This window comes from Labeo rohita, chromosome 21 (genome assembly GCF_022985175.1).
Source record: "Labeo rohita strain BAU-BD-2019 chromosome 21, IGBB_LRoh.1.0, whole genome shotgun sequence".
NCBI classification, from domain to species: domain Eukaryota; kingdom Metazoa; phylum Chordata; class Actinopteri; order Cypriniformes; family Cyprinidae; genus Labeo; species Labeo rohita.
The window spans coordinates 9,562,721-9,589,826 of NC_066889.1; the positions used below are offsets into that span (position 1 = coordinate 9,562,721).

Here is a 27,106-nt window from a genome sequence, read left to right on the forward strand (position 1 = left end):
AGAGCGAGATTCAAGCAGTTTAATGTTCCAACACACTCCACCAAATGGTGGATTTGGGTCAGCATATCATTTTGATTAATATCAACAATAATAACAAACACAAAGAATAATACAAAACCATTTACATGACATCCTAGTTTTGTGCTGAAATACTGCAAATATATAGAGAGAGATTTCTTTACAGAGAGTATAAATAGGAAAAAATAAGAAACACAAGGTGCTACATGACCGTTAACTAAAACTACCAGTCAAACTCTCTTCTCAAGGCTTCTCGTCAATGATCTTACATGCTGAAGAATCGTCCGCTTCTATACTTTTCCCCTTTGTTTTAGCTTTAAGGAGACCTGAGTTAATTTGTGATATAATACATGTTTTTTTTTATTTTATTTTATTTTTTTAATAAGGGAAAGGAAGGAGCAGTTGCATATATTAGATATAGCATCACATAACTTCCTTCAGTGGCATTCGTGTGGGTGCTCAAGTGCCTGTGGGCATCTCAGATCAACATGCGCTGAGGTTGAGTGCTTTGTAAGAGCTTTAATACATTCAAATTAATGCGAATATATTGCCTCAAGGCTTTCTTGCAGTAAAACCACAGTTTTTCCTATGGGTTTGTCATTATCAAATCTGCACTGCCTTTGGGAGTAAATCATATATTTTTAAGGTGTAGTTACATTAGCAAAATTTCACAGGCAAAAACGGACCATTGTCTATTTATAAAAGCTCACACAAAAGTCCTTCTGAAACCACGTGGTTTTCTGTTTGTAAATGCAATGACAAACGTAAAATTGGATTCCTATTGAGACGACTGTATTTTGCTTGTAAAAATTTGCAGGAGAATGCTAAATGTGACTGCACCTTTACAGTGTTTTTAAAATTCTTTTTTTTTAATTATCCAAGTACATACTTAGCTAGTTTTCAAAGCTCCAACACCCTCTGCTTGTGTTCTCAAGTACCCAAGCGAAGCCTCGAATTTCCAAGCAAAATCATGCAACAGTGGCACTAAACTGAGGACTCCACGGAAGGATTATAACAAGCAATGCCTCAATTCTGGGTCACTTGATATCTCCTCATCTGCATTTCTGAGCTCACAACAGAAACAAAGATAAGGACACAAGCCGGGTCTATCTAAAGCACGATTCTTGCACTGATAGCACTATGTTAATTGAGGTCTCTTGTTGTGTGTGAAAATTGCTCTGTTTGCTCAAGATGGAGTAACGACCTTGAAGTTTCGTTTGATTTTAAAGGTGTATTAGAACAGCAAACAGCATCCTTTTTCACAAACGGTTTACTGTTAATATATACGGACACTCCTAGTAGGTTTGAAGCTAAAGTTACTTTTTGAACACAAATGTGACCTAAACGGAAACTCTCTACCATCTACATAGTCATACAAGGATTAGGTCACTGTACATCAATACTTGTTATCAAAATATTTCACACATTTCGATTCAACTGCGATATACATCTTATTGCACTATTGTTGGTCGTAAAAATTTTAGATGATGATATGACTCATTTCTGATTCTGAGGTTGTATGGCATCCAGGGTTATTAGATGTTTCTTAATCACACAGTTGTTGGATCTGCATTATTATTCTTTCCCAAATTGATAATTTTTCAACAGTATCACACAAACAGTAGAGCTGTTCTTCTCCAAGTGTGATATTGTTTTTATACAACCGTTTGATAAATAAGAAGTTAACAGACTAACTTTTTTAGCATTTTTAGACACAATATTACCAGTTACTTTTCTTGCTTAGCCAATGAAAAATGTTGAATGCAGAATCCACCTTTAGCCCCTTTCACACATACAGTCTTTACTGGTAAATTACCATTAGGAGATCATGTTAGAACAGGGCGTTCCGGCAATTTACCAGTAAGGGAAGTTGTAACATTACCAGTAAATTGCCGGAATGATGCTGTGTGTGAACGCAGAATGAAGTTTACAGGTATGAGCATGTAGAATGCACTGACAAATGAGGTCTGCTTAGGTCCAAAGTGGCATTCTTATGGAGATGGCGGGATTACTAAGCTGGTTACAAAGCTCTGCTGCTCAAAATTAGTTTTCTATCTAAATATGTGCTAGAAGGACATCTTTGACCATTGTGTCTCGTCTCGCAACTTTTTCAACATGTTTTTTTCCATTCATCAGTGCTGCGGCTCTGCAGTTATATACTATTATGCGCACCTCTGGTTTATAAGAGCAAAAACACATTCTGTTTGATTATCCCTTTATGCCTGTCATTCTTAATTAAAAAATGTTGTCAAATCGGATAGACAAAACTAAAAGTGCTTCTGATCATGTGGGCGAATGAAGACAATGGCGAGGTTTCTAAAGATGATTTCAGATGATTGGCATCACATAATTTACCGACATTTTGACACTGATGTGAGAAAGGTCTCTTACAGTTAAAAAGCTAGAACGCCGTTGTCTGTGTGGACATAATATTTCTGTATTTACTGTTAATTTTTAGGGCAATTTACTGGGATTGGTGTGTGAAAGGGGCTATTGCTTCTGAGCAACACACAGTTGAGTCAAGTATTCAATGACTTAAGCAGTATACTTTTTCTGCTCCAGTATGTTATGTGCAAACAACAGCACATGTGCAAGTGATTTGCGAGCTTGAAAAGCAAAGGTAAAAGGTAAAGTCCCAGGTATACATTTTCTGTGTTCTGCTTCGTCTTGCACACAGACAGAGCTGGGTTGTAACTGATAACATGTAATATTACACATTCAGACCCTAAATTCGAAGTAGATTAAATTACATTTTAAAATAATCGACTCCAGGCTTTTGTCTTTCAAACACATTAAAATGCATAAATGTGTCTTATTTCTTATTTACATGTAATGTAGTAATTCCCAAACTTTTTTTATCATCTGAACCTCTTTTACCTAATATATTTACCTGAAGTACCCATTGGATAATGGTCACATGACATGCAGGTAAACAAATAATTTTTTTTTTAAGTAAATGTTTTTTGATAGATGTTATTTTAAAATTATTTATTTTAATTTTACATTTTTATGATTGAATTATTAGCTTTTCATTAAGGGAGAAGTCCACTTCCAGAACAAAAACTTTACAGTTAATGTACTCACCCCCTTGTCATCCAAGATGTTCATGTCTTTCTTTCTTTAGTCATAAAGAAATTATGTTTTTTGAGATTTTTCTCCATATTATGGACTGATATGGTGCCCCAAAATGAAGTTTAAATGCCGCTTCAAACGATCCAAAATGCGGTTTCACATTTGGGATCATTTGAAGCCGCATTTAAATTTCATAAATTTCTTAAATTTCGATACTGCGGTGGCTGTTGCTACTAGCGGGTTTGGTGTCTTGTGTCACAGATCCAACGATGCTGATAGTGGAAAAGTGTTGCAAGTACAATTTTTGTCATGTAACTTGGAATCAGTATAACGGACTACAATTTGTAAGTATAATCTACCCAGCTCAAGCCTTTCAAAGTATCACGAAGGATGTGTTCAGACATTTTTTTTCAAGCACTCAAATCACTTGTACATGTGGTGATGCCTGCACAAACCCAATCATTGGGTGGCACCTGAACATTGTGTACAAACATCAGCGGACAGTGCTGATGATGAAACTTACATCACACAGAGTGTCTGCTAGCCGGAACATAATGTGGTTTACACTATGTCAATTCTCAGAGATTTCATGACCTGACAAATGGTCTGAAAATTTTAACTGCTGAAAACAACTGGCAACTAATGCCAACAGATGATGACACTAATCAGACAACACCCAACAAACAATGTCTGTCAGTGCTGTGTGAATTAGTCTTATACCAATCACATTTGAGGACAGTAACTAACTGTTGTATAACAGCATTTAATTGCAGAGCGTTTGGAGTTGTCAGTTTTTTGGAATGTGAGAGCACAGCACCTCAATGTCATTTAAACACTGTTCTGCACACCTACATTCAGATATGTTAATCCTCAAAACACTCTTATTAAGGGCAATTAGGTGGGTTGTTTTTTGTGAGGTCATACTGGGGAAATTAAGTTGGATTTTTCTAAAAATGCCAAAGGCAAAGGAAACTTGTTTCTTAAACTTTTTTAGGCTTTATGTTTATACTTTCCTTTCATCTCTCCATCTTCTGATACCCCCTCCTCGAAGCCCATCAGGCCCCATCCACCTCCCCGAGTTACTGTTGTTAGGGTGTGGATACTGCAGAATGTTTATTTCGAAATGTCTCAAAAAAAGCCAGCATGCCTTTTTTAACGCTGGGAGAGGCCATTTTAGAAGATGTGTGTCCTTGGTGTCGGGGCGGGAAGCTAGAGCTATCCATGGAGTTAGCTCGTTTGACTTTGGAGCCTGCCCGCCACATTTTGGACCTCACCGGAGGAGTCTGTGCCACTAAACACTTCTGGTATTGGACCTGAAGAGGGCGCCAGACATTTACAACAGAAATATGTTACAGACGTTACAGATTTTGAAATTGTATATCAATGCTATAAAGCTATGAATGCTGTGTGTGATATTTTATCATATATATTTTAGTCATATAGGGTGGTTTCCTCACCATGCATGCAGCCTGAACTGCCTCAGAGATGATCCCAGCATCGGGCTCACACCAGAACACATGGCACTCAAAGCGCTGAGTTCCTGCATCCACTATGACTGCAAAAGTGTGTGTGTCATGACCCACACCTAGGAAAGTCAAGTATCGTACCTGGCATTCCCAAAATGGGTCATCTCCATCCTGAAATAAAGCAAAAGTGGAAAGAAAGAGTAAAAAACAAATACTATGTTTATAAAAGCATGCTATTTATACTATATCTATAATATATAACGTGTGTACTATGCACAGAATACATATTTTCCTGTAAGCTACTCCAAAATGCAGTGAGCTTGATGAATAATAATATTACTAATATGTTCTTGACTGATTATTTACTTTAAAGTACCGAAAGTTAAAAATAAATGAATAAATAAATAAAATAAATTATATATATGTATACTATATATACTATACAGTATTCCATCCTGAGTATAGCCTGTTAGTACTCAAATGGAGTACACTAAAAAGTCTCAATGTGAGTACAGAATCTCACCTCTCCTCTCCATAAAGACAGAACTGTATCAGACACATGGATGACTATTGGCTCCCACTCATCTCTGTCTCTGGAGTGCATGATGCTCTCAATAGCTCTGTTTAACACTTCCATTCCTGTCATCATATACATAAAAACATAAACCACAAATATGGTCACTACCAGGGCCATATTTAAAGGTCATGGCTTTTCTCTTTGACATGTAAGCTACGGTTTCTAGGTCTCTAACCATCAGCCACCAAAGTAATAATGAACCGTTTTAAAAACCTGGTTTTAGACCATAGTCTTTATCAGCCAACTTTACCCTCTGGTCTTCAGTGGGAAAGTCTTTACACTTAAAACTGTGTTATGGTGGGCCAAATTGAATTCACAATCTGCTGTATTCATTTTTGACACTGAAAATACTTTAAGTGTGACATTTTAATTCAAACCTGAGGGCCTCGATACTACCATATGCCAAATGTGAAGTGTTTGGTCCTTAAAATATTTGTACAGTATTACAGAACTTACACTAAACAAATACTCATTAATAAAGTATAAGATGTGTTTTTTAAGTTTCCAAATCCCACTCACCCATTGCTCTGGATACAGGCAAGTTTCCAATGTACTCCACCTCAAACTTTTGCACCTTTTGCCTCACTGCTTCCAGAAAGTCAACTGGAAACCACACAAAGACATAAAGTCTGTTAAATGAATATGATAGTAGAGTCAACCATCCATTCAGGTTTATTATGCTCTTTTACAAAGTCTTGATTTTGTTTTGGGGGTGTACTAGAACATGCTTTCATGCTTAGAGGTTTGAAAAACGCATTATTTTTAACATAATTTACCTATTACAATACATTTCTCCCAGCCTGGCACAAATGGCTTGATTAGTTCCGGGTTTAATGAAGGCCTGCCTTCCGAAAAACAAAATGTGTTCTGATTGGTTAGCTCTCCCACTGCATTGTGACACTTGCATTATAGGTGAAGCTATCTACATTGTACGATGAATGTCTTACCACACACTGCACACGTCTGCGGCGCATTTAAGCTCCGACGCGGCAACCAGAGTAAATTACCACACACTGCACACATCTGCGGCGCAATTAAGCTCCGACGTGGCAACCAGAGTAAATCTCGGCTTCTGCATATGTTTCGACCCCCTGCACTGCACTGCGTTGAAGCAGCTCTCCACGCTGCGTCGCTAAAGTTACGCTAATTCCCCACCTCATCCCTACCCCCCCCCCAAAAAAAAGAACTTCCATAGGCAGGATTTAATTTGATGATATTCTAATGAGCCACATTGTGACATCATTGCATGCAGAAAACAAACGCTGTACTAGATCTTTTTTATGCCCAAAGATACACTCTAAAATTCAAAAAGTGAAAAAGCATAACAGAACCCCTTTAAGAGATGCTGCTTTCTCAAAAAGAGTGCAGATGTCATACCCTGGCGGGGCAAGTCTTCTGGGGAGATACTTTCCATGGTGAGAGAACGGGCCATAGAGGGCTGCAGAGCTGCCTTCTCTGACATCATCTGTGGAAACAGACTAGTCACAATCAACGCTGTAACTCACTGACTTTGATCTGGACATTTTTGATTATGAAATTATGTTTATGCTAATGATAATTATTAGCAATAGCTTTGAAATGATTGTGTGATCTTACCTTGGAACACATTTCATGCAGGGCAGATGCAATGGTCTTGGCTGGAGCACTGCAGCGAAACACATGGCACTTGAGCATGCAGGTGTCTTTATCACTGGCCACAAAGGCAAAGTCCCTACAGAGGACCAGGAGACTAGAGTAAATACTCATCACAGTGACTTTGATGCTTTTTCTAACAGCCTCGTAGAAACACTAAACATACACACACATAATATTCGCATTAAAATTGTAAATATCAGTCACATGAATGCATTTATTTCAAAAAAAAAAAGAGTATAATATAATATATTTTAATTCATGTAATGCAAAGCTTAATTTTACTCCATGTTCCTTTAGAAGTTATTGATTTGATGTTCAGGATTCTTTGATATATGGTAAGTTCAAAAGCATTTTTGAAATAGAAATCTTTGGTATCATTATTAATGCCTTTACTGTAACATTTGATCAGTTGAATGCATACTTGTTAAATAATTTCTTTAAAAAATATTACAGACCTCAAATTTTGAACAGTAGTGTATATATCATTTTCTGTACAACAGAATCAAATCTTATTTTGACACTTAAACTCTTATAAGGCACCATGATGATTCAGTTGCAACTGACTTTGCCATAAGCATAATGAAAGGCCACAGTAGTGAGCAGCCCTTCTAAGAATAGGGCTGTAAAATGCTCAAATAAAAATAGGACAAAAACCACTGCAAGCTGAAAATGACATTGGCCAGCTGGGTATTTACAACATGATGCTAAACCGTTTCTAATCTCTCAACCTAACTTGTTATTCATTAAATCTCTTTACATTAACCATAGAAAGTCTCTCTTAGCTGACTGTACTCTCCTGTATCAGATGTCAGTGTTCTATAAATACAGATCGATCGGCATTTCTGGGCAGTATGATTTACCAAAATGCAACGCAGTGGCACGGGCCTACCGATTCTTCAGCTAATGCTGCATTCTCAAAGAGAATATTTCATTCATGAATATTACATTGGAAAAATATAGAGCAGTGGTGCTTCATACGCTGTGCAGCTCAAGCTCAAACAGCATACTGATGCTGGTGAAATCCAGCACTAGTTTACTCTCAATTTTTAAGGGAGAACATGCAAGCCAAAGGGAATAACAAATGAATTTGTCTGTAACAAACCTCATTTGCATCTGAGCACATTCTCACAATATAAATAAGATTTAACTGTCTCTCATGTAGCTCTCCTGTAGACTGTCTGTCATTGGCACATGCCATCATGCTACTGATGGTCTCATTACAAACTAGTCAATCTGTTCCACCCTCTGTGCAAACAATTTTAATAAATCCCCCAAATTAGGCTTTGATTGGTCCATTACAGCAAAATCATCTACAATTATTGTTTGTTTGAACACAGAGGAAGGTATTTCTGGAGACATGCAGATACTTTAATTATTATCAGTTAATCAAAAAAGTTACACAACCTGAGATGAAGCATGACAGTAAAGAAATGAAAGAAAACAAGGCTAAGGAGCTCTACTTCAAAGACCACGATGGAACCCACACGTTACGAGACATGTTTTCTAAGTCTAATTGATAAAAGAAAAAAGTGCAGTTATTACCTGTCTCTGTTTTCACGAGTGGCGGTTTAAAAAAGAAAAAGGAAACAAAGGTTAATAATACTTAAAATAACGCAAAAACGCGAGAAAAGTTTTTGGCAAGCTCTAGACCCTTGTGAAAATTTTTAAAAGAGTACATGTTAAAGAAATAAGTTAAAATGATAGTACACCAAAAAATGAAAATTCTGTCATCATTTACTCACCCTCATGTCTTTCCAAACCAGTATGCATTTCTTTCTTTTACTAAACACAAAAGAAAATATTCTGAGGAATGTTGGTAACCAAACAGTTTCCCACTAACTTTAATATGCATACAGGTTTAGATATGGTTATAGGATGACAAAATTTACATTTTTGTGTGGACTATTCATTTAAGTGACCCTTTCTTTTTCATTAATATTATATTATCTGCAAGTACATTTTTTTTTTAAATACACTTTCAAGATTTGAAGTACAATACAAGTGCACATTCAATACAATTAAGTGCACTTCTTTTTCACAAGTGGATCTACTCTACTCTCTAGCCAGTTACAGCTTTTAACAACACACAAATCAAAAACAAAAGCAACACATTTCATGCAAAACATGTCCTATTATAGCTTGGATTTCAAATATTCACCTTCAGTAGCATTGTGTTTTACTGGCAAGCCACAACTAAATTCAAAATAGCTACAATGGGATTCACTTCAGCTGTAAATAAAAAAAAAAGCAGCTCTACATTTTCAAAGACCTGGCACTGCCCGTCACTGAATGAGGAAATATGACTGAACTAAAGGTCTGTATTGGCCATTTGTCATTTTCCAGTCTTATAAATTTTCTTTTAAGCTGTAGTGAACAGAGTCTCAGCAGAAATCCAGATTTAATCTATGATATCACTGAAAATGGGAAAAACTGAGGAATTTTAGACCCAGAAATAGAACAAATGTAAAGGTCAGTCTACCTGCCATTGTTGCAGCCCACTCCCCATACACGGATGTTGATTATGGGCTGACAATGGATGAGGCTGCGGTCCACAGGGTCCATTAGACTGAGAGTGTCCTTCTTGAGCACCATCATCATATCCTGACCCTGAACACACACACATATGGTTTGAATTGTTACCATGACCTTCTGTGAGAGCTAGGTTGACTGCGCTAAGCTAAGGTGATTTAACATAATGGATCGTAAAATAGTGTAGAAACCTTAAAAAACTTGCAAATGGGTAACAGACCAACACACAGCACTATGTAACAGCAAAGTCTTGTGCTATCACAGGGCTAGCACACTTGTGCTGCTATATTACGCCTGTCTAATTTAATCCAATGGACCTCCAAGGACACTGGTGGGTCCCAGCTAAGTACATCTCATCTATTCTAAGTCACGTGTATGAGCCCAGGCTGTTCTCACCTCTCCCCAGGCGCCCACTGCATCCCGGCCCTCTGCTTTGCTGTGAGAGAGCTGCTGGATGCAGTTGTTCACTGCCAGACTGCTTTTGCCAGGGGTCAGTTCCTCCTCAGGGATCTCAACCCAGCCCAGCGAGCGCACAGCAAAACACTGAAAGACAAATGGAGAGATTTTCCTGACAACTATCATATTTTAGATGCAATATGGGATAAAAAACATAGATTGACACTTGTTGCTAAATCCATTGGAGTTAATCTCCTTAACACTTCTGGGAAGACTTTTTTACACTCTAAACATGAGTGGAAAAAAAGCTATAAGGTATACTGTGAGAATTATGAGATATAATTTTGCAATTACAAGAAATAGTCACAATTATAAAAAATAGTCACAATCCAAGAAATAGTCATATTGATATTAAAGGAGAAGTTCACTTCCTGAACAAAAATTTACAGAAAATTTACTCACCCCATTGTCTTTCAAGATGTTCATGTCTTTCTTTCTTCAGTTGTAAAGAAATTGTTTTTTGAGAAAGATCTCAGGATTTCTCTCCATATAGTGGACTTCTGTGGTTCCCCCGAGTTTGATCTTCCAAAATGTAGTTTAAATGCAGCTTCAAAGGGCTCTAAATGATCCCAGCCGAGGAAGAAGGGTCTTATCTAGCAGAATTATCTTTTTTTTTTTCTAAAAAAAAAAAATTAAAAATGTATATACTCTTTAACCTCAAACACTAATTTTGTCTCGCTCTGTGTGAACTGTGTGCATTCCGGTTCATGACAGTTAGGCTATAGGCTATGAAAAACTCCCATCTGATGTTCTTCTCCAACTTCAAAATCACCCTACATTGCTGTTTTACCTTTTTTTGTAAAGAGCGTTTGATCTTCTTTGCGCGTTCACTTTGTAAACACTGGGTCAGTACTTAGTGCGATGTAGGACGATTTCGAAGTTGGAGGAGAAAATGAGGCGGGAGTTTTTCAACCTACCCTAACTGTCTTGAACCGGAATACACAGAGTTCACGCAGAGCTAGAAAAGATGAGCATTTGAGGTTAAAAAGTTTATAAATTGTAATTTTTTTTAGAAAATAACCAATCGTTTCGCTAGGTAAGACACTTAGTTCTCAGCTGTTTAGAGCCCTTTGAAGCTGCATTTATACTGCATTTTGGAAGTTCAAACTCAGGGGCACCATAGAAGTCCACTATATGTAGAGAAATCCTGAAATGTTTTCCTTAAAAAACATAATTTCTTTTTGACTGAAGAAAAAAGACATGAACATCCTGGATGACAAGGGTGTGAGTAAATGATCTGTAAGTTTTTGTTCTGAAAGTGAACTATTCCTTTAAAAGTCACAACTCTGAAATATAAAGTCCCATCTGCGAGATACAGTATATAGTCACAATCACACAAGAAATAGTTGCAATTACAAGATATAGTCACAACTGCAAGATATAAAGTCACACCTATAAGAAATAGTCATAATTACAGGAAATAATTGTACTGTGGTATTTAAAGCCACAAAGTATAAAAAATATAAAGATTCAGTTATGAGATATGTAGTTATACAATTACAAGAAATAAAGTTGCAATTACAAGAAATAAAGTCACAATTGCTAGATAAAAAGCATCAGAAATACACAGTTTCACGGAATGAAGTCATATTGTGATATTTAAAGTCACAACTGTGATTTAAGCCCCAATTGTATTTATTTAGTCACAACTTACAAATAAATTTGTAATTACAAGAAATGAAATCATACTGTGATAAAGTCACAATCATGAAAGATATAGTCAAAATTGTGAGCTATGATTTGACAACTGTGAGAAATAACGTTTTTTTTGTTAATCTGAAATGGAAACAGACTATTATACCAAACTCTATAATTAGAAGTGTGTTGTTGCATAAATTTGGCCTGCAGTTCATGTTGACACAATGGACAACATCCATTTAGATGTTTTATACTGTCATATCTTTTTTTAGTAAGCAAGTAGTCATTTAATAGATGCTTTTATCAAATGTGACTCACAGTGCACAAATTACGTCAACAAGCCCCTGGAAGCATCCTGGGCTTAAGTGTCTTCTTAAAAGGCACACTGATGATTGTTCATGGCTCACTTCTAGGAATTAAACCAGAAAGCTAACATTTACCAGCCTGGTGACTGATGGAAATCGAAATGTTTTGTACAGAGCATATATCTCTGACCCAGCCTACTAGGATCATTTTACACAGACTCAATAAAGCTGTGTCTTAAAATTGCATCTCTTGTGCTTTTAGAGGTCATAGCCCTCCACCCCCACCTTTTATATACACTCCACCAACAAACACACACATATACACCCTACTACATCACTAAACATGCCCTGATTGATGCTCCTTTCCAACTCTAACCTTTCACGCTCAGTGGTTACCTCAGGATGTGCATTTATTTTCGGTGTGATTTTTGTGGGGCACGGTGACTAATAGCAGAGAAAACAGTAATAAATTTTACATGTTGAACAGTATTAGGGCAGCACACAGCAAGATTCTACCTTCGAGTCAGGATCCATGTTGGCACAGAAATACTCTTCCTGCCAGGAGGGCCTGAAGCAGAGCAAGAGAGCACATCATTATGATAATGACTCATAATTAAATACTGGGCTCATCTGAGCAGAAAAAAATAAACAGGAATACAAATTATGTCCTGAGATGCTGAACACTTGGTTATTTTTCAGTTTGGCGTTCTACTGAGAGTGCTTTCATTTATGCTGTAGAAAAGGCTATTCAGGCCGCTGGGGTAGTTTGTCCTGTAAACAAGAAACAGCGCCTATAATTATAACTCTCAGCTTTGTGCATAGATTCTTTTGAACAAGTCACAGCATTTAGCATATACTTCCTTCCTATAATAAACAGTGGTCTCGCAGAGAAAAATTATAATGTAAGAGCTATAAAATGAAAAGCCCTTGACTGGGTCTTTGTCTCAAAATAAAATAAAATAATGGATAATTACATTCAACAGAATATTATTTAAAAAATAGCATCTAAGTACAGGTGAGCACATATTGTTGATTTATTCTGAAAATCTGGAAGACGCACTTTCAACTTTCCACACTTTCTTTGTCTCATGAGAAAAATAAAATAAAAAAAGATCATTTATTAAAGCTAAATAATACATTAAACAAACACATTAAGCTGAATATTGAATTTAACTGAATATTAAATTAAAAATAAATTATTCATTTTTATTTTGCTCAAGGGCACGAACAGTGCTGTTTAACATATACTGAGGACAGAAACTTAATGTGCCAGGTTCTAATGTTGCCCTCTGCCGCGTTATGCTGCCTCAAGGTGCTGACAAAATAAGTGAAGGTAATTGCATTCCCTGTAGCTGTCAACAATTCCCAAACAACTTAGCAGCAGCCAATCTCTGTTCTCAGAACAAATTCAGTAGAAAGGTCAGTCAATGACAGACCTGACACTTAATATAGGGACGTTCCAGCCTGTTAAATGAATGTGTGTACAGTATTTCGTCCTTCACTGGCAAAGACCATGTTTAGCACCACAAAGTGAGAAGAAACTCTTATTGTTCTTAATTCCCCAGGTGAGTGCTCGCTTTTGTTCGAGCATTAGTGTCACTGGGGCCTCATGGCCTGATATCAGAGTTTTTGGAGGTTAGCCAAAACAAAACAGCCTGTTTTACTCTCCATCTCACAGTTGTATAGAACACACCTGACTGGCTGTCTAAAGCAGGGCAGCTTTCGTCATTTCCACTAGGAGCCAGCGGAACCAACATCTGTTCACACTACTCCAGGTGGGTAATATCACCTTCAGGTATAAGAATGTGTTTGTTCAAATAAATGTCTACTGGCTTCATTAGAGAATTAAACAAATTGGAAAACAGCGAGAGCTCCAGAAGGAGAATTTGGCCTGGCTTGTGTGTGTTTCTGGCTGCTAAGCTGTGTCAGCGTTTAATTTGCATCAAGGATGCAAATTGACACAGTCTATGGGTAATGTGTTACTACATCGAAACGATTGCAACAAATTAGCCGGGGATGCATCTTTACCAAATTATAGTGTGGCTGTGGACACATTTTAACAAATTATTCAGAATAAAAAGAACTTTTGGTGAAGACATGTCCCTAATGACTTTCATAAAATGTATGCAAATACACTCTGGAACATTTAATTCTGATTGGTCAAACATGGCATGGCGTAGTTAAAAAACTGACCACTGAACTGTGTAACTAAGCAGAAGAAAACTGTATAGCTTAGAGGTTTCTCTTTCATACTTAATTTTTTTCTACTTTGTCAACTTTGTCTTAGATGTTTCTCCTCAAATTCCTTAGGAGACATAAAAACAGACATAAATGAGACTGTTAACATGATTAATTACTGGGGTCTTTTTCGCACAAGAAAATCTGAGAAGCAGGAGATTTAAGTAAAAAAAATGCTTTCCATTTTATTCTAATATTATGAATATATAATATTATAATGAACTAATATCATGGAAGTGCATTTCTGCCATGTAGGAAAAAAAAAACATAATTTGGTATATCTACATTAAGACAAAATATTAATTATGAGTCATAATTATGAGCTGAAAAGCTATAAAAGTTTTTATATATATAAATCTATATATCTATAAAAGCTATACAAATAATTACGAGATATGAAACTTAGTATGTCATAACATTGACTTACTATAGTGATTTACTAAGGTTTGCGGTAGTCAGTTTACTGGTATTTGCCCCATTATTATCCACCAAAAAAGCATGTCTTAACACACTTTGCTCCTGTGTTGTTTGTAAACGAACTAATAGCTAACTAATTAATTAATAACTAATTTGTGCCGTTCTTGGTAGATTGTGTTGATAATTATAGAAATGATCTGGCAGCATCAGCATTCTTTAATTTACACACTATCAGTAGATCAGCCACCAAACTTTTCACTCCCATCAGTGCTTCTGCACTCTCACACTAATTTTCTCTGTTTAGTTAATCTAGCTCAAAAATAAATAAATACATACATACTCATCTCACTTATTGATAGAGATTTTTAAAATAAATAAAATAAAATAAAATAAAATAATAATGACACTGTGTAATAAGTTGAATGTTTTACAACCAGTCCTTATCCTCAAACAACATTTTTACAACAATTTTTATTGAACATGAAATATTCCTAATGCTTACAATTAGAGGAATGGCTGATAACAAGGCCATAATTCTAATCCTAAAAAAGAATTTTATCCTAACAAGGATGTTGATCCAAAAACACTTCTAACTTGGTTAAATCATGTTGAGCTTCACACACTTTGCTTTATAAATTTGAATGTCTAGTTTCAAAAATATATCTGCAGCCTATCCCCAGCTGCACAGCGACTAGCGCAGGTGTGATTCCCTCACCTTTCATTTAGAGAGGGCAGTGGGTTTTCAGTCAGTCTGCCTCTCGATTCCCGCCTGCCATCTGCTGTAGTCTGAGGAAATCAAGAGTGGGATGTGACGGCTGACAAAAACATGCACAAAGCCACATGAGTGCACATGCATAAACATAGATCAGAGTATCTTACCTTGATCTGGCTGGCAGTGATGCCATTAATGGCATTTTGTTCCTCCTCTGCGCTGTAGGAGGGATGCTGCCACTGTGTGGTGCCTGTGGGCACGTGCCAGTAATAGGTGCCAGTACTGTCACGAATAGTGCGCCATCCTGGAGGCAGATCTGAGTCCAGCTCCAGACTCTGATCATTCCAGATGTTATCTGCACAGAGATCGGATTTCGGGATTAATCTGCATCTTAAATAATATGTTATTAACATTTCACTCGCATGCTAACTTGAGGCCAGCACACACAGATTCTTGTAAACGTGCCATATTACAATTCCTACAGTAACACAGTGCCAGCAGCCTTCACACACATACTGAGATCATTGAGGCATACACACCACGAGGTGAAGTCACCGGGCTCAGATCTACTCATGAGAGACAGACCAGGCCCTAATCTGCCCACATGACACAGTCTAAAATGAGGTCAAAACTAAAAGCAGCTCTCTCTTATTAAAAAGGGCTGGACTAATGTTCATTTCCATTATCTTCACCCTGTATCTTTCACATAGACATTTCATACAGTTGTACAATTTGTTAAAAGTTGCATGCAAAATACATTTTATTTTTTATTTAGTACTGTCCTGAATAAGATATTTTATTTTTATTTTATTTTTTTTTACATATAGTCCACAAGACAAAATAATAGGTGATTTTGTAAAAAAAAAAAAAAAAAAATGATCCCCTTCAAGAGTTTACATACACTTGATTCTTAATACTGTGTGTCGTTATGGTTTTTGAGATGTTTTAAGTTTTGGTTGTTTATGAGTCCCTTGTTTGTCCTAAAAACCTAAAATCCTCAAGGTCCCTCAAATTCTTTGGTTTTCCGAAGAATATTTGAACCCTTTCTAGCAGTGTCTAGCATCTTGTGGTGGCCAGAAATTCACATTAAAAGATATTATGAGAATGCTTTAAATATGATCAGACAGAATTGTGTTCCCTGTATATTTTGGAAATTATAACCATACAGTTCATGATGAATCAAAGTTCATCCACACCATCTATAAACTGCGGCCAAAACTCATAGAGTATATACATGATGCACAGTGTCATACAAAGACAAACCGTCATCAGGGTAACACATAAGATAATGAAGTAAAGACACTAAAATAATGAAGTAATGTCCTTTTATAGTTTTCCATGGTAAATTATAAGGCAAATATTTTGTTGTTGTTGTTGAATATTATATAGATTTAACTATACATACACTCTTAAAAATAAAGGTGCTTCACGATGGCATAGAAGAACATTTTTTGTTAAAATGGTTCCATAAAGAACCTTTAACATCTGAAAAAGAAGTTTCTTCAAATTATAAAAAGTTAAGAAAGAGATGGTTCTTTAAAGAACCTTTGACTGAATGATTCTTTGTGGAACGAAAAATGGTTCTATGGCATCATAAATTTTACAGTGCTGTACAGTAAAATTACATTTAGTGCAATTTTAAACCATTTAGATTTTTTCACATTATATGGTTAGATAACTTACAGCCAACTGGCAGGTTTTTACTGTAGCATTTCCAAATTATTTTCCTGTTAAAATGACAAAAGTTTCTTTGCATCAAAGTCATCCTGTCACGTCTTCTGATGATTTAGTGCTTCAGACATAGGCATAGGGCTACTGGCAGAACAGCAAGCAGGAGGAAAGAGCAGCTGTGTCTGCTGAATTATATTTGCCTGAATTTATCTCTAGCCTGAGAGAATAATTTAACACAATGCATCTGGAGAGCCGTGTCCACTCTCACATATAACACAATGCAGAAGGCTGGAGGGGATGTTTGGGGAGAAAACAACACTGTAAATGTGTATGCGTGGTACTAGAACTGGGTCAGTAGTGACACGAGATTGCTTGGGCACGGGTATAAGAGTTGCCTCTGACATTCAGTGACACAGCGAGACACAGAAAGACAGAGACAGAGAGTCTCATAGTGACATTTCACAAACGTCATTTGCACATGAATTTTCATGTGGTGCCTTAAAAAAAATACATCTTAATTGTTAATTTGTTGGGGAAACTATTGTGATTTCTTTATACTGGTCAGAATAGTTTTATGCACACACATCAGTGCATAAATGAAACACACACACACACATACACACATGTGTACTATTATTAAAACTACATCTGCATTTCAATTCATAAATAAACTTGCCATTTTAATGGTCTTTCTCTGACAAAGGGTTACATCATGACAAAGGGTCTCCATCATGACTACACTGTAAATACAAATATAAATAAATAAGAAAAAAAAAAATTATCCATAAATAGATTTTTTAGTCACAGATACTAAGAAATGTAAACTACTCTGAATCTACATAACACCAATATTCCTCTAAATTTTGCCATATTTAGCCTAAAGATGCTATCACATTTACCACAGTTTGGTAAATTCAAGTGAATTTATTCAAATTATTTGGTGAACATTTCAGTCGTAATACACAGCTGATCTACAAGCTCCTAGCATTATGAATAAATTATATGTGTAGTGCTACAGGCTTACTGTTTTGTTGTTTGCTGACTTTATTTATCCAGCTGTTGTTTTGTTTACGTTTACTAATTTGCTTGTATTTGTGTAATGATATTAAAAGCTAATCTTTTTTCCTTTTAATTTTAAAGAGGCCTGTGTGTAACTAAAGTCTGTGTGCGACTATTTAAAATTATTACAGTGTAGAAATTGTTTTGCTTTGAAATATTTGTCTAAAGTCTCACATATGAAAAAAGTATTACATTTTAGAACAAGTCCAAATTAATATTGTACACATTAATGTATAAATGTACAAAAATGTAATATTACACTTTGTGTATTCATACCTACCTTTTTATTCTTCCTGAATAAAAGTATTATAATAAACTTCTAAAGCATTAACTAATCATAGTTTAATTAATTTCAGCATGTACTAATACATTTATAAACTCAAAACTTGTATCTGTTAATATTAACTTGTATCTATTAATTTCTCACCCTCATGTTGTTCCAAACCAGTAAGACCTTCGTTCATCTTCGAAACACAAATTAAGATATTTTTTATGAAATCCTAGAGTTCTCTGACACCTCTATACCAGGGGTCACCAGGTCCAGTACTGGAGGGCCGGTGTCCTTGCAGAGTTTAGCTCCAACCCTAATCAAACACACCTGAACCAGCTAATCAAGGTTTTACTAGGTATACTTGAGACTTCCAGGCAGGTGTGTTGAGGAAAGTTGGATGTAAACTCTGCAGGACACCGGCCCTCCAGGAACAAGTTTGGTGACCCCTGCTCTATACAGCAAGGATCCTACCACGTTCAAGGTCCAGAAAGGTACCAACAACATCGACAAAACAGTCCATGTGACATCAGCGGTTCAACCGTAATTTTATAAAGCTATGAGAATAATTTTTGTGCTCAAAAAAAAAAAAAAAAAAAAAATTCAACAATTCTTCTCTATTTTGTCTTTTTTTTTTTCGATGATCATGGTACCTTTCTGGACCTTGAATTAAGTGAGTAATTAATGACAATTATTATTTTTGGGTCAACCATCCCTTTCACTAAACAAAGATCAATAAATACTGTAATGAATGTATTGTTCATTGTTTGTTCATGTTAGTTTCATTAGTTTAATTTCATTAGTTACATTAACAAACATTAACTAATGGAACCTTATTGTAAAGTGTTACAACATTACTTAATGAACCTCAGCTAACATGAAATAACAATGAACAGGTGTATTTTTGTTAACATTAACAAAGATTTGTCAATACTGTAACAAATGTATTGTTCATTGCTAGTTAATGCATTAAACAAGTTTAACTAAGGAAGGGTATTGCTAAGTGTTACAAAATAGATAGATAGATAGATAGATAGATCGATAGATAGATGGATGGATGGATGGATGGATGGATGGATGGATGGATGGATGGAGGGAGGGAGGGAGGGAGCGACGGACGGACGGACAGATAGATAGATAATACTGACCCTAAACTTTTGAACAATAGTGTACACTGTAAAAAATGAAAAACACAATTTGCTGAGTCATCTTAAAATAATTTGCTACCCTGCTGCCTTAAAATTTTAAGTTCAGTCAACTAAAATAAGTTTAGTCAACTTTTAATGTTAAGTTGTACTAAGTAACAACTTAGATATTTGTGTTTGCTAAACTTAACAGATGGGTAAGTAACCCAGCTGCCTTAAAATTTTAAGTTGATTCAAATCAAATATCTAAGCTGTCACTTAGTATAATTTAACATTTCAAGTTGAATAAACTTTTTTTTAGTTGACTGAACTTAAAATTTGAAGGCAGTCAGGTTACAAATTATTTTAAATTGACTCAACAAATTGTTTTTTACAGTGTATAGCTAGTTTCTGCAGTGTGTAGTGAGGTATAAACAGGACTGACAGAGTGCTGAGTGGAGAGGAGGTGGTATTACTCAGCTTTGCTTTCAACAGATTTGAGAGCTTGGAGAGACTCGTTGAAGCCACAATAATCTTACAACACAAAGAACAAAGAGCGGCGGGTTTAACCTCTAAACCAACACCTCAAATCTTCTTCAGTCCAATTAAACTTGTCGCACTCCCGGGGCTTACTAATAATCTGCTTCATAAGATGCAGACAGTGTCTTCAGTAGACATGGCTGCCAGAAGAGTTTTAAACTAATGGTAAAGTTATTAAATAAATAAGTAAATAAATAGTCTTCCATTTTGATTGGGTGAAATGTATTCACTAAAAAACTTAAATATATATTATAAATACGTAAGTATTTATATAATTAATATTATATTGATTATTTTGATGATTAGTATTAATTAATGCAATATAATAAATGCTAATTTAACTAACATTGTTTTAGGAAATCCGTACCCACAGCGAAAATCACTGCAACACACGTCCTCTTGGGGCTTATTGCTGTTGTCCAGGACACATGAGGACACATCTCACTGTCTCTCTGTTATTTTCCCTCAATCCTGGGTGAACAATAACTGATGCCAAATCGACAAATCATAACAGCTCGAATTAAAGTCCCAACAGTTTACATAAAATCCATAAATCCATCAACTGTCTCAGCACACCCTTTATTTTTTTTTTTTACTTTATTCCTTTTATGTCTGTCATAGCAAAGGAGTATGAGTGTAAGTGTCATTGTGAGTGTTTGTGTGTCTCCGGCTATCTCCAGAGATCATCAATCATGTCTATATCGAACTCCTTTCTTTTTCACAAGCCGCCCCTCGCCTCCACTCCTGACAGGCCATAATAATCACACTGTGTTGCCATGACATTTTTAGTGTTTTGGGCTGGCTAGCTGTGCTGTCAGCTGGCAGAAATAAAACATAGGCAGAAAAAGGCTGAAGGAAGAAGAAAGGCTATTTTCAGTCTAATTCTGGCCCCCATTCAGGGTGCACCTGAAATTATGTCTGCAGACTGTCCGTTCTTGGTGCTGAAGGCAGTTTTAATAATAGTGCAATGTGTGGATGCTCAAACACAGATGCCTTATTGGTTAGCGCTTATTTCTCAGGCTCAGAGGCCAGCAGAAAAATCTTGATGGATATTACAAGAATAAAAGGGTTGCTAATATACAAAACATCTATTATTCTGTCACCAATTTGCTTCAAACGATGCCCATGCTACCTACTGCATAATGCTCACAGATGATACTACATAATATATCATATAATATACTTCAGAAGGACGAATCTCAAATGCAAGTCTATGATTTCAAGAAATGTGGGTTATAAACTCTTAAGGGTACTCGGACGCAGCTACAGTGAGATACAACCTCACTTCCTGTAATTGTGGTATCACGGTTTTACGCTCGTAGGTGGTGCTGCAGTTCCCATCACGCACCCACTGACAACTCCAAAGCTATGCCATGAGGATGAAGCGATAACAACAGATTGAATGCTGAAAACAGCATGAAGGTGGGGGGTTGAGAAGAGGATGTTTGTGAATTATTGATGATCTCCTGAGAAAACCTCTACTGCCTGATCAGTCCCTATATCAACTGCTATATAGGGACTGTGTTTGTGTATGTATCCAATTTAATATAGGAAACAGTCACTGTAAGTCTTGAAAATACTGACAAAGTCTGATATATGCTCATTATTTGGCACTCGGCATCTCACTCTGCAATGTTTGAACAGATTTGTACATTTCCTGCAGAGTTCTACTTGGGTGCTAGCCAGGCCATTGCTATACGGTCTGAATGGTATTAGACATAAAGCTATGCAATTGCTAAAGTGTTCTGAATGGTTTTTAGAATGATGTTATGCAGTTATTAGGGTGTTATGAATGATTGCAAGGATGTTGTTTGTTTGCTTAAAAAATTATTGTCTCACTTCCCCTGTAGTATGAACAAAGCCTCTCTATAGCACAAATAGCACCTCTCCTCAAAAAGCTGTTAATACTGAAGCTTGCAAATCAAACACCTAATTATTGAAATCTATTTCAGTAAAAAATTGAAAATCTACTTGAACAGTAAAACAGGATACATTACTCAACACCCACTCACTCTTGAGAGTGACCACAGGCTGATAAAAGAAATGTGTGGGAATTCTCCACTGAGAATCCCTCTTTTTCCGTGTTGCACTTGGTTGCCTCAGAAACCATTGCAAGCAGAGTCTAAAAAACAATTTTCCTAAATTGTGCCTCTTACCAGAGAGATTTCATGTGGCCAATCAGAACTGACCACTCCTGACTCCCATGAGCCACTGAAACAACTGTAATAAAAGGCACCATTGCTGCACTGATTGCAATCAATTTTTTTTTTTTTTCACCTTTCAGTTCAACCACTTTCAAAGTGAAAGAGGTATGAGTTAAACACATGATAAAGAGAGAAAGTAAAGAAAAACGTTTAGACTATTCTTAATCGTTGGTTTGGGTCACTCTTATCCCTGAGATATTAACCATTCTCCACTAAAGGCCTAAGGTGTTGTAAGGTGGGGTTTTGGGGTTTTCTGCTATTTATACTAATTTTTGCAAATGGTGGCAATTATCTGCATCTCAGTATTGTAGTACATTATAAAACAGTATGCAATAACGAGTGCATTATTAAATGGATGCATTATTAAACGCAATTATTAAATGGATGCCACCTTATTGGGACAATAAAGCCATCCCTACACCTACTCTAACCCTACCCGATACTTTATGTTCAACCTATTGATTATTTCCTTCATTTTTATTGAAAATAAATGCCTTTCTGATGTGACATGAGATTTTATAAAAGAGGAAAAAAGTTTGGCAAAAGGCGGTGTCATTCGGTGTCATTTGCGTCAAAAAGACTACAGCTTGCACTTTACCATCTACACCACTACAGCTGTTATTTGACAATCGTCTTTTGTAGAGTTGACTAGCCCATTCACATGTTTGTGGGTGGAGCTAGTGTAAATAGCCTCTGCCAACAAGGTGAGCTATTTGCACTAAGTGTAAGTAGACACTCTGTTTATTCCGTGTTTTTTTTTTTTTCAGGGCAAAAATGCTCCATTGTCTCTTATCAATAGTGTAGCCGTATGAAACACAGCTTACACGGAAGTCATATTCAAACCAAGCAGCTTATATTGGTCACTGTGGTGAATCTGTCTGACCAACTGGAACCTGTTGAGAAATCTGCATAGGAAAATTTATCTCCCTCACACAAAATTCCAGGTTACATGGATTTCTGTTGAAAAGACTCAAATCTGTCAGTGAAAATGCACTAAACAAATGTACAATGTACATATTACTGAAATTTTGGCAATAAAATTTTTAGTCTATTTTTAGTCTATTGTCAGCTCACAAAAGTCACTTTAAAATCAAGGAGATAGGGTTAGTGTGGTGAACACACATAGCCAACTTAAACCCGTTATGAAAACTTTTGCCTTCACACAAAATTCCAGACCACTGATTCCTACTGAAAGGACTTGATTTCGCCCACTAAAATTTGCTATAGTAAATGTGACGGCACCTTTAGCCTTGCTTTTGTGGTACTAAACATATAATACCAAACGTGAATAAACATTATCTTTAGCACCAAAGCGGTTGTGTTTAATAATAGAGAACCATTTATAAACCAGTGTGAAAAGCCCAAGAGGTACCACTGGGAGAAAAAGGGGAATATTGTAAAAAGGCAAGAAAAGGACAAAGCTCTAATATGTCCAGGTTTGAACTCTGTCAGAATGAAAGAGGGAAAGAGAGAAGCAGAAAGAGATAATTGTAGCTACATCTGGAAAAAATAATCCCAATGGCATTATGTCAGTGGTCAGATAATCCCAATTCTGTCCGTGTGAGGTCAGACTGGGAAGATTAAGACTCTAGGTGGATATAAATGTCCATCTGGGACTTAATCCTTGGGCCTTCAATAAATCAAGAGGCAAGACACAGCATTTTATTTGAGGCATCCTTATAAAGACATCCATGTGTCCATGAGGCAGGCAGTATTTCAGTAACTGAAAGTACAACAAAATTGATTAAGACAGAAAATTTGACTCAAATGCAATCGATTCCTGTCCATCTACAGAAGCTCCTGTCATCAGCATACACTCAGCACCATTCAGCATTGTGTCTAAATGCCTTAGTGTCCATGTCTTTGCCTTTGGAGAAGCTCTTCCATCATTCACTGTCTCCCATACACAGACAACAGACAAACACATTCTTACACACACACCTCCTCTCAGTGCGTTTAACAGAAGTTATTTTAAGAGTGATGACGTGGAGAGGACGCGATGAGGACAGTTTCTGCCTTTCTACAGATACTGGGTACTTGACGCACAAGGTGTCCTCTTTATTACAAACATGGTTTTAGGTTAAAATTTCCATGAATGTATAAAACACAGCGCATATTTTTTAGGTGCTGTACAATTGTACACAAACCTTTTTTTGCCTTTTCTAGTCATCTTTAATTGGTCCTGTGGTGTAACAATAATTTTATTTATTTATTTATTTTTATTTTTTAAACACATATTTCAGGTAGTCCCTAAATAAAATAAGTACATATGTTTTGATATATCAAATATATCAAACAGTTTTAGAAAGAATTAGCAATAATGTTTTATTTAATTAACTAATTATTTATCTTTAAGAGTTTTTAGCATGTCACACCACAGGATGGGTTATTAGTCAACAACAGTCTAAGGCCCCATCAAAATGATCTTCTGAAAGCAAAAATCAGCCCACTATCACTCCATCATCTGGGAAGTTTCATTTGAATACTTTGGGGAGCAACTTTTAGCAAGATCTCAAGGCAGGTCTTTTTAATTATACTAGTTTCAGCACTAAATGTATCAGCTTTGATACTACATCTCAGGCAGGAGCAAAAATTATGTATAAACATTCTGGTTTTAGTTTGAGTTCTTTGTATACATCATTACACACTGATTTCACCCTAAACTGTAAAATATCAAGCTCTACCACATGAACTCACAAAGGGGAGGAGTTTACTGGTCTATCTGACGCTTAATGTTGTGTGGGCAAATTATGTTGCTGTGTTTCCATAATCTAATCCTGCAACAGATGCATAATCCCAACAGAAACGCACAGGTGACATTGTCCACGAACGCAAACACTACAAAAATAGATATTTCAACAATATCAACAGGCAACTTTTTTTTAGAATGTGTGGCATCTCCTTGCAGTGAATTCCAGCAAAATCAAGTCTATCTCACTATTTATCTCAAAAACAGGGTCTTTAAACAGTCGGGTGGGTCTAGTATGACACAGCACCTGTAGGTAAAGTCCATGAGTGACCAGTGGAGCATGAGAATGACAGACAATGACTGATTCCGATCCTGTAGAGGAAGGGAAACTCTTCCACTCACTCCAACACCTCCAGCCTGCACTAACTAGAGAGAGATGAAGAAGAACAAAGAGCAGAGGAAAGTACAGATGTATCCGCATACCTACCGTCATAGTTGACGATGATGATGGCGAGCATGTAATCCTTGCCCAGCATGGTGTCTTCCCGAAAGCCCCCAGCGGTTAACTCAGATACATTCCAGTCTAAAGCGTCCCAACACCACCGACAAACTCTGCAGCACACACTCACACACAGGGTGACCACCGCACTCAGTGCCAAACAGCCAGGAATACACTCGCATGCCAAGAGGATTAAAACCCACACTCCTCTTTTCCTCACTCTGTCTATCCCCTCTTTTATTTTGCCCTCAGGTAATTTTACTGCTGTCTAATCAACCTCATCTTTGTCTTTCTGTCTAATGCTTGTGCGATCACGCTATTCTGTTCTCCTCTCTACTCTATTCTGTTCACTGTCGTTCTGTCTAAAAGAGAGTGATGCTGTTTTCAGAATGCTTCTATCTCTCTCTGTAACTGTGTGTCTCTCTCTCTGTGGATTCTGTAATTCAGTAATGCCTGCAGCTATTCCCCCTCCTTCGTCCCTCCATCTCTCTCTCTCGCACACTCTCTTTGCCCCCCCCAAGCTCATGGTGGTGCCTTAAGGATGGCTGAACATATAGCTGACGAAAGCAAACTGCTGGGGTAAACGTAGCCGTCTGCTGTCTATACAATAATTCAGGTGTACATATTTTAAATGGACACATACAGCAATATACACAGCAAAAATGTTAATAGCATTTTTCATTAATCAAACAGGGCACAAACTGTGATGTGTGTTCCTGAGAAGAATTAGTGTCTCCAATCTGTTCCACACAGTGAGGCAGAGAATCACCATCTGTAATATGAAGAGTAAAACAAATTCTCATTCTTGACAATGGGGTTGAGTTTCAGGACATTTAAAAGGCCACTATTGTATTGTAACATTACAGCATGGATCAGAGTATACTATTAGAGTGTATGTTATTATGTTATGCTGTGAATTGTTCATTAAAAATTAATGTAACTAGCTTCATTAGACTTAATAACAAGGTTTCTGGGAAACATGTAAGCACGCCTTAAGATGTGTTGTACTGCGATTAGCAAGCTAACGTTACTAAATACGTTAGACGTGTATTATATAAACATCATAATATGAGCATGACTCATACACCCAACCGGGAACTATTTTTTTAGAAAATATCTATGGTGAGTAAAGAGCTGTGTATGTGTAAAGGTTTTTGGTTTGCATGGTGTTGGTCCACCTTAATTCCTCCCGTCATGAATTCGAGCTAAGTCCGTCATCGTCCAGCCTCCGTTTGCATCATCCCTCTCGTTGCCGTGGCAACGACTTCTCTGTCGCGAGCGTCTGTCTGCTGCGGAGTTACAAGGAGAGACGTGAAGTCACAGAGAGTAACGATAACATAATGACATAATTATATTTTATGTATACTGCATGTTTAAGCCATAGTTTATGTAGGTTATTAAATAGGTTACATAGCTGTTAAAATATGCTTCTTTAAAATGAAGCAAAAACATCAGCTCTCTTGTGAATGTACGTGGGTTTAATTGTACTGAATGTGCACTTGTTGTGTACTACACATCTTAAAAGAATATTAAAAACTGTACTGCATATATAATATTATCTGATAATACTTATCAAATAAAAGTCCCCTTACAGAGAATATGACTCAAGTTGCCTACACTTTAAAACCGTGCACTTTGTAATAACGCCAGATTAAATTAGGCCTACATATTAAATATTTTAATAGGCTTAATCTATTGTCATGCTTTAAAGAAGTATACTTATTTTGATGTATAATTATTTGATGTACTTATTTGATTTGACGATTGTAACTAGTGTGTTATTTGAAGTTACATTTAAAGTTAATATATTTTAAATATACTAAATTGCAACTTTATCATTACAAATAAAAATATATTTAAACACATATGACATAAAAGGTTTATGGGAAATGAGATTAAAGTACACTTTAGTTTACTATTAATGTTTGTAATAGATTCATATAATAGGCTATTTTAACATAATACACTTTCATGTAATTTGAAATAATT

General features: G+C 36.4%; 1 protein-coding gene across 1 annotated transcript; it reads right to left on the reverse strand.

The window, feature by feature from the left end:
• Positions 1–5: 5 nt before the first annotated feature.
• Positions 6–26,369, reverse strand: apbb3 (amyloid beta (A4) precursor protein-binding, family B, member 3). The gene is made up of 13 exons (XM_051093602.1): positions 26,296–26,369; positions 25,106–25,889; positions 15,231–15,418; positions 15,067–15,137; positions 12,213–12,264; positions 9,694–9,840; positions 9,248–9,375; positions 6,730–6,844; positions 6,511–6,598; positions 5,653–5,736; positions 5,080–5,195; positions 4,548–4,727; positions 6–4,403 (listed from the first exon to the last, which is right to left on the reverse strand). The coding sequence occupies exons 2-13, from the start codon at positions 25,152–25,154 to the stop codon at positions 4,179–4,181; spliced, it is 1,443 nt and encodes a 480-aa protein (XP_050949559.1). The 5' UTR covers positions 25,155–25,889; positions 26,296–26,369; the 3' UTR covers positions 6–4,178.
• Positions 26,370–27,106: the final 737 nt, after the last annotated feature.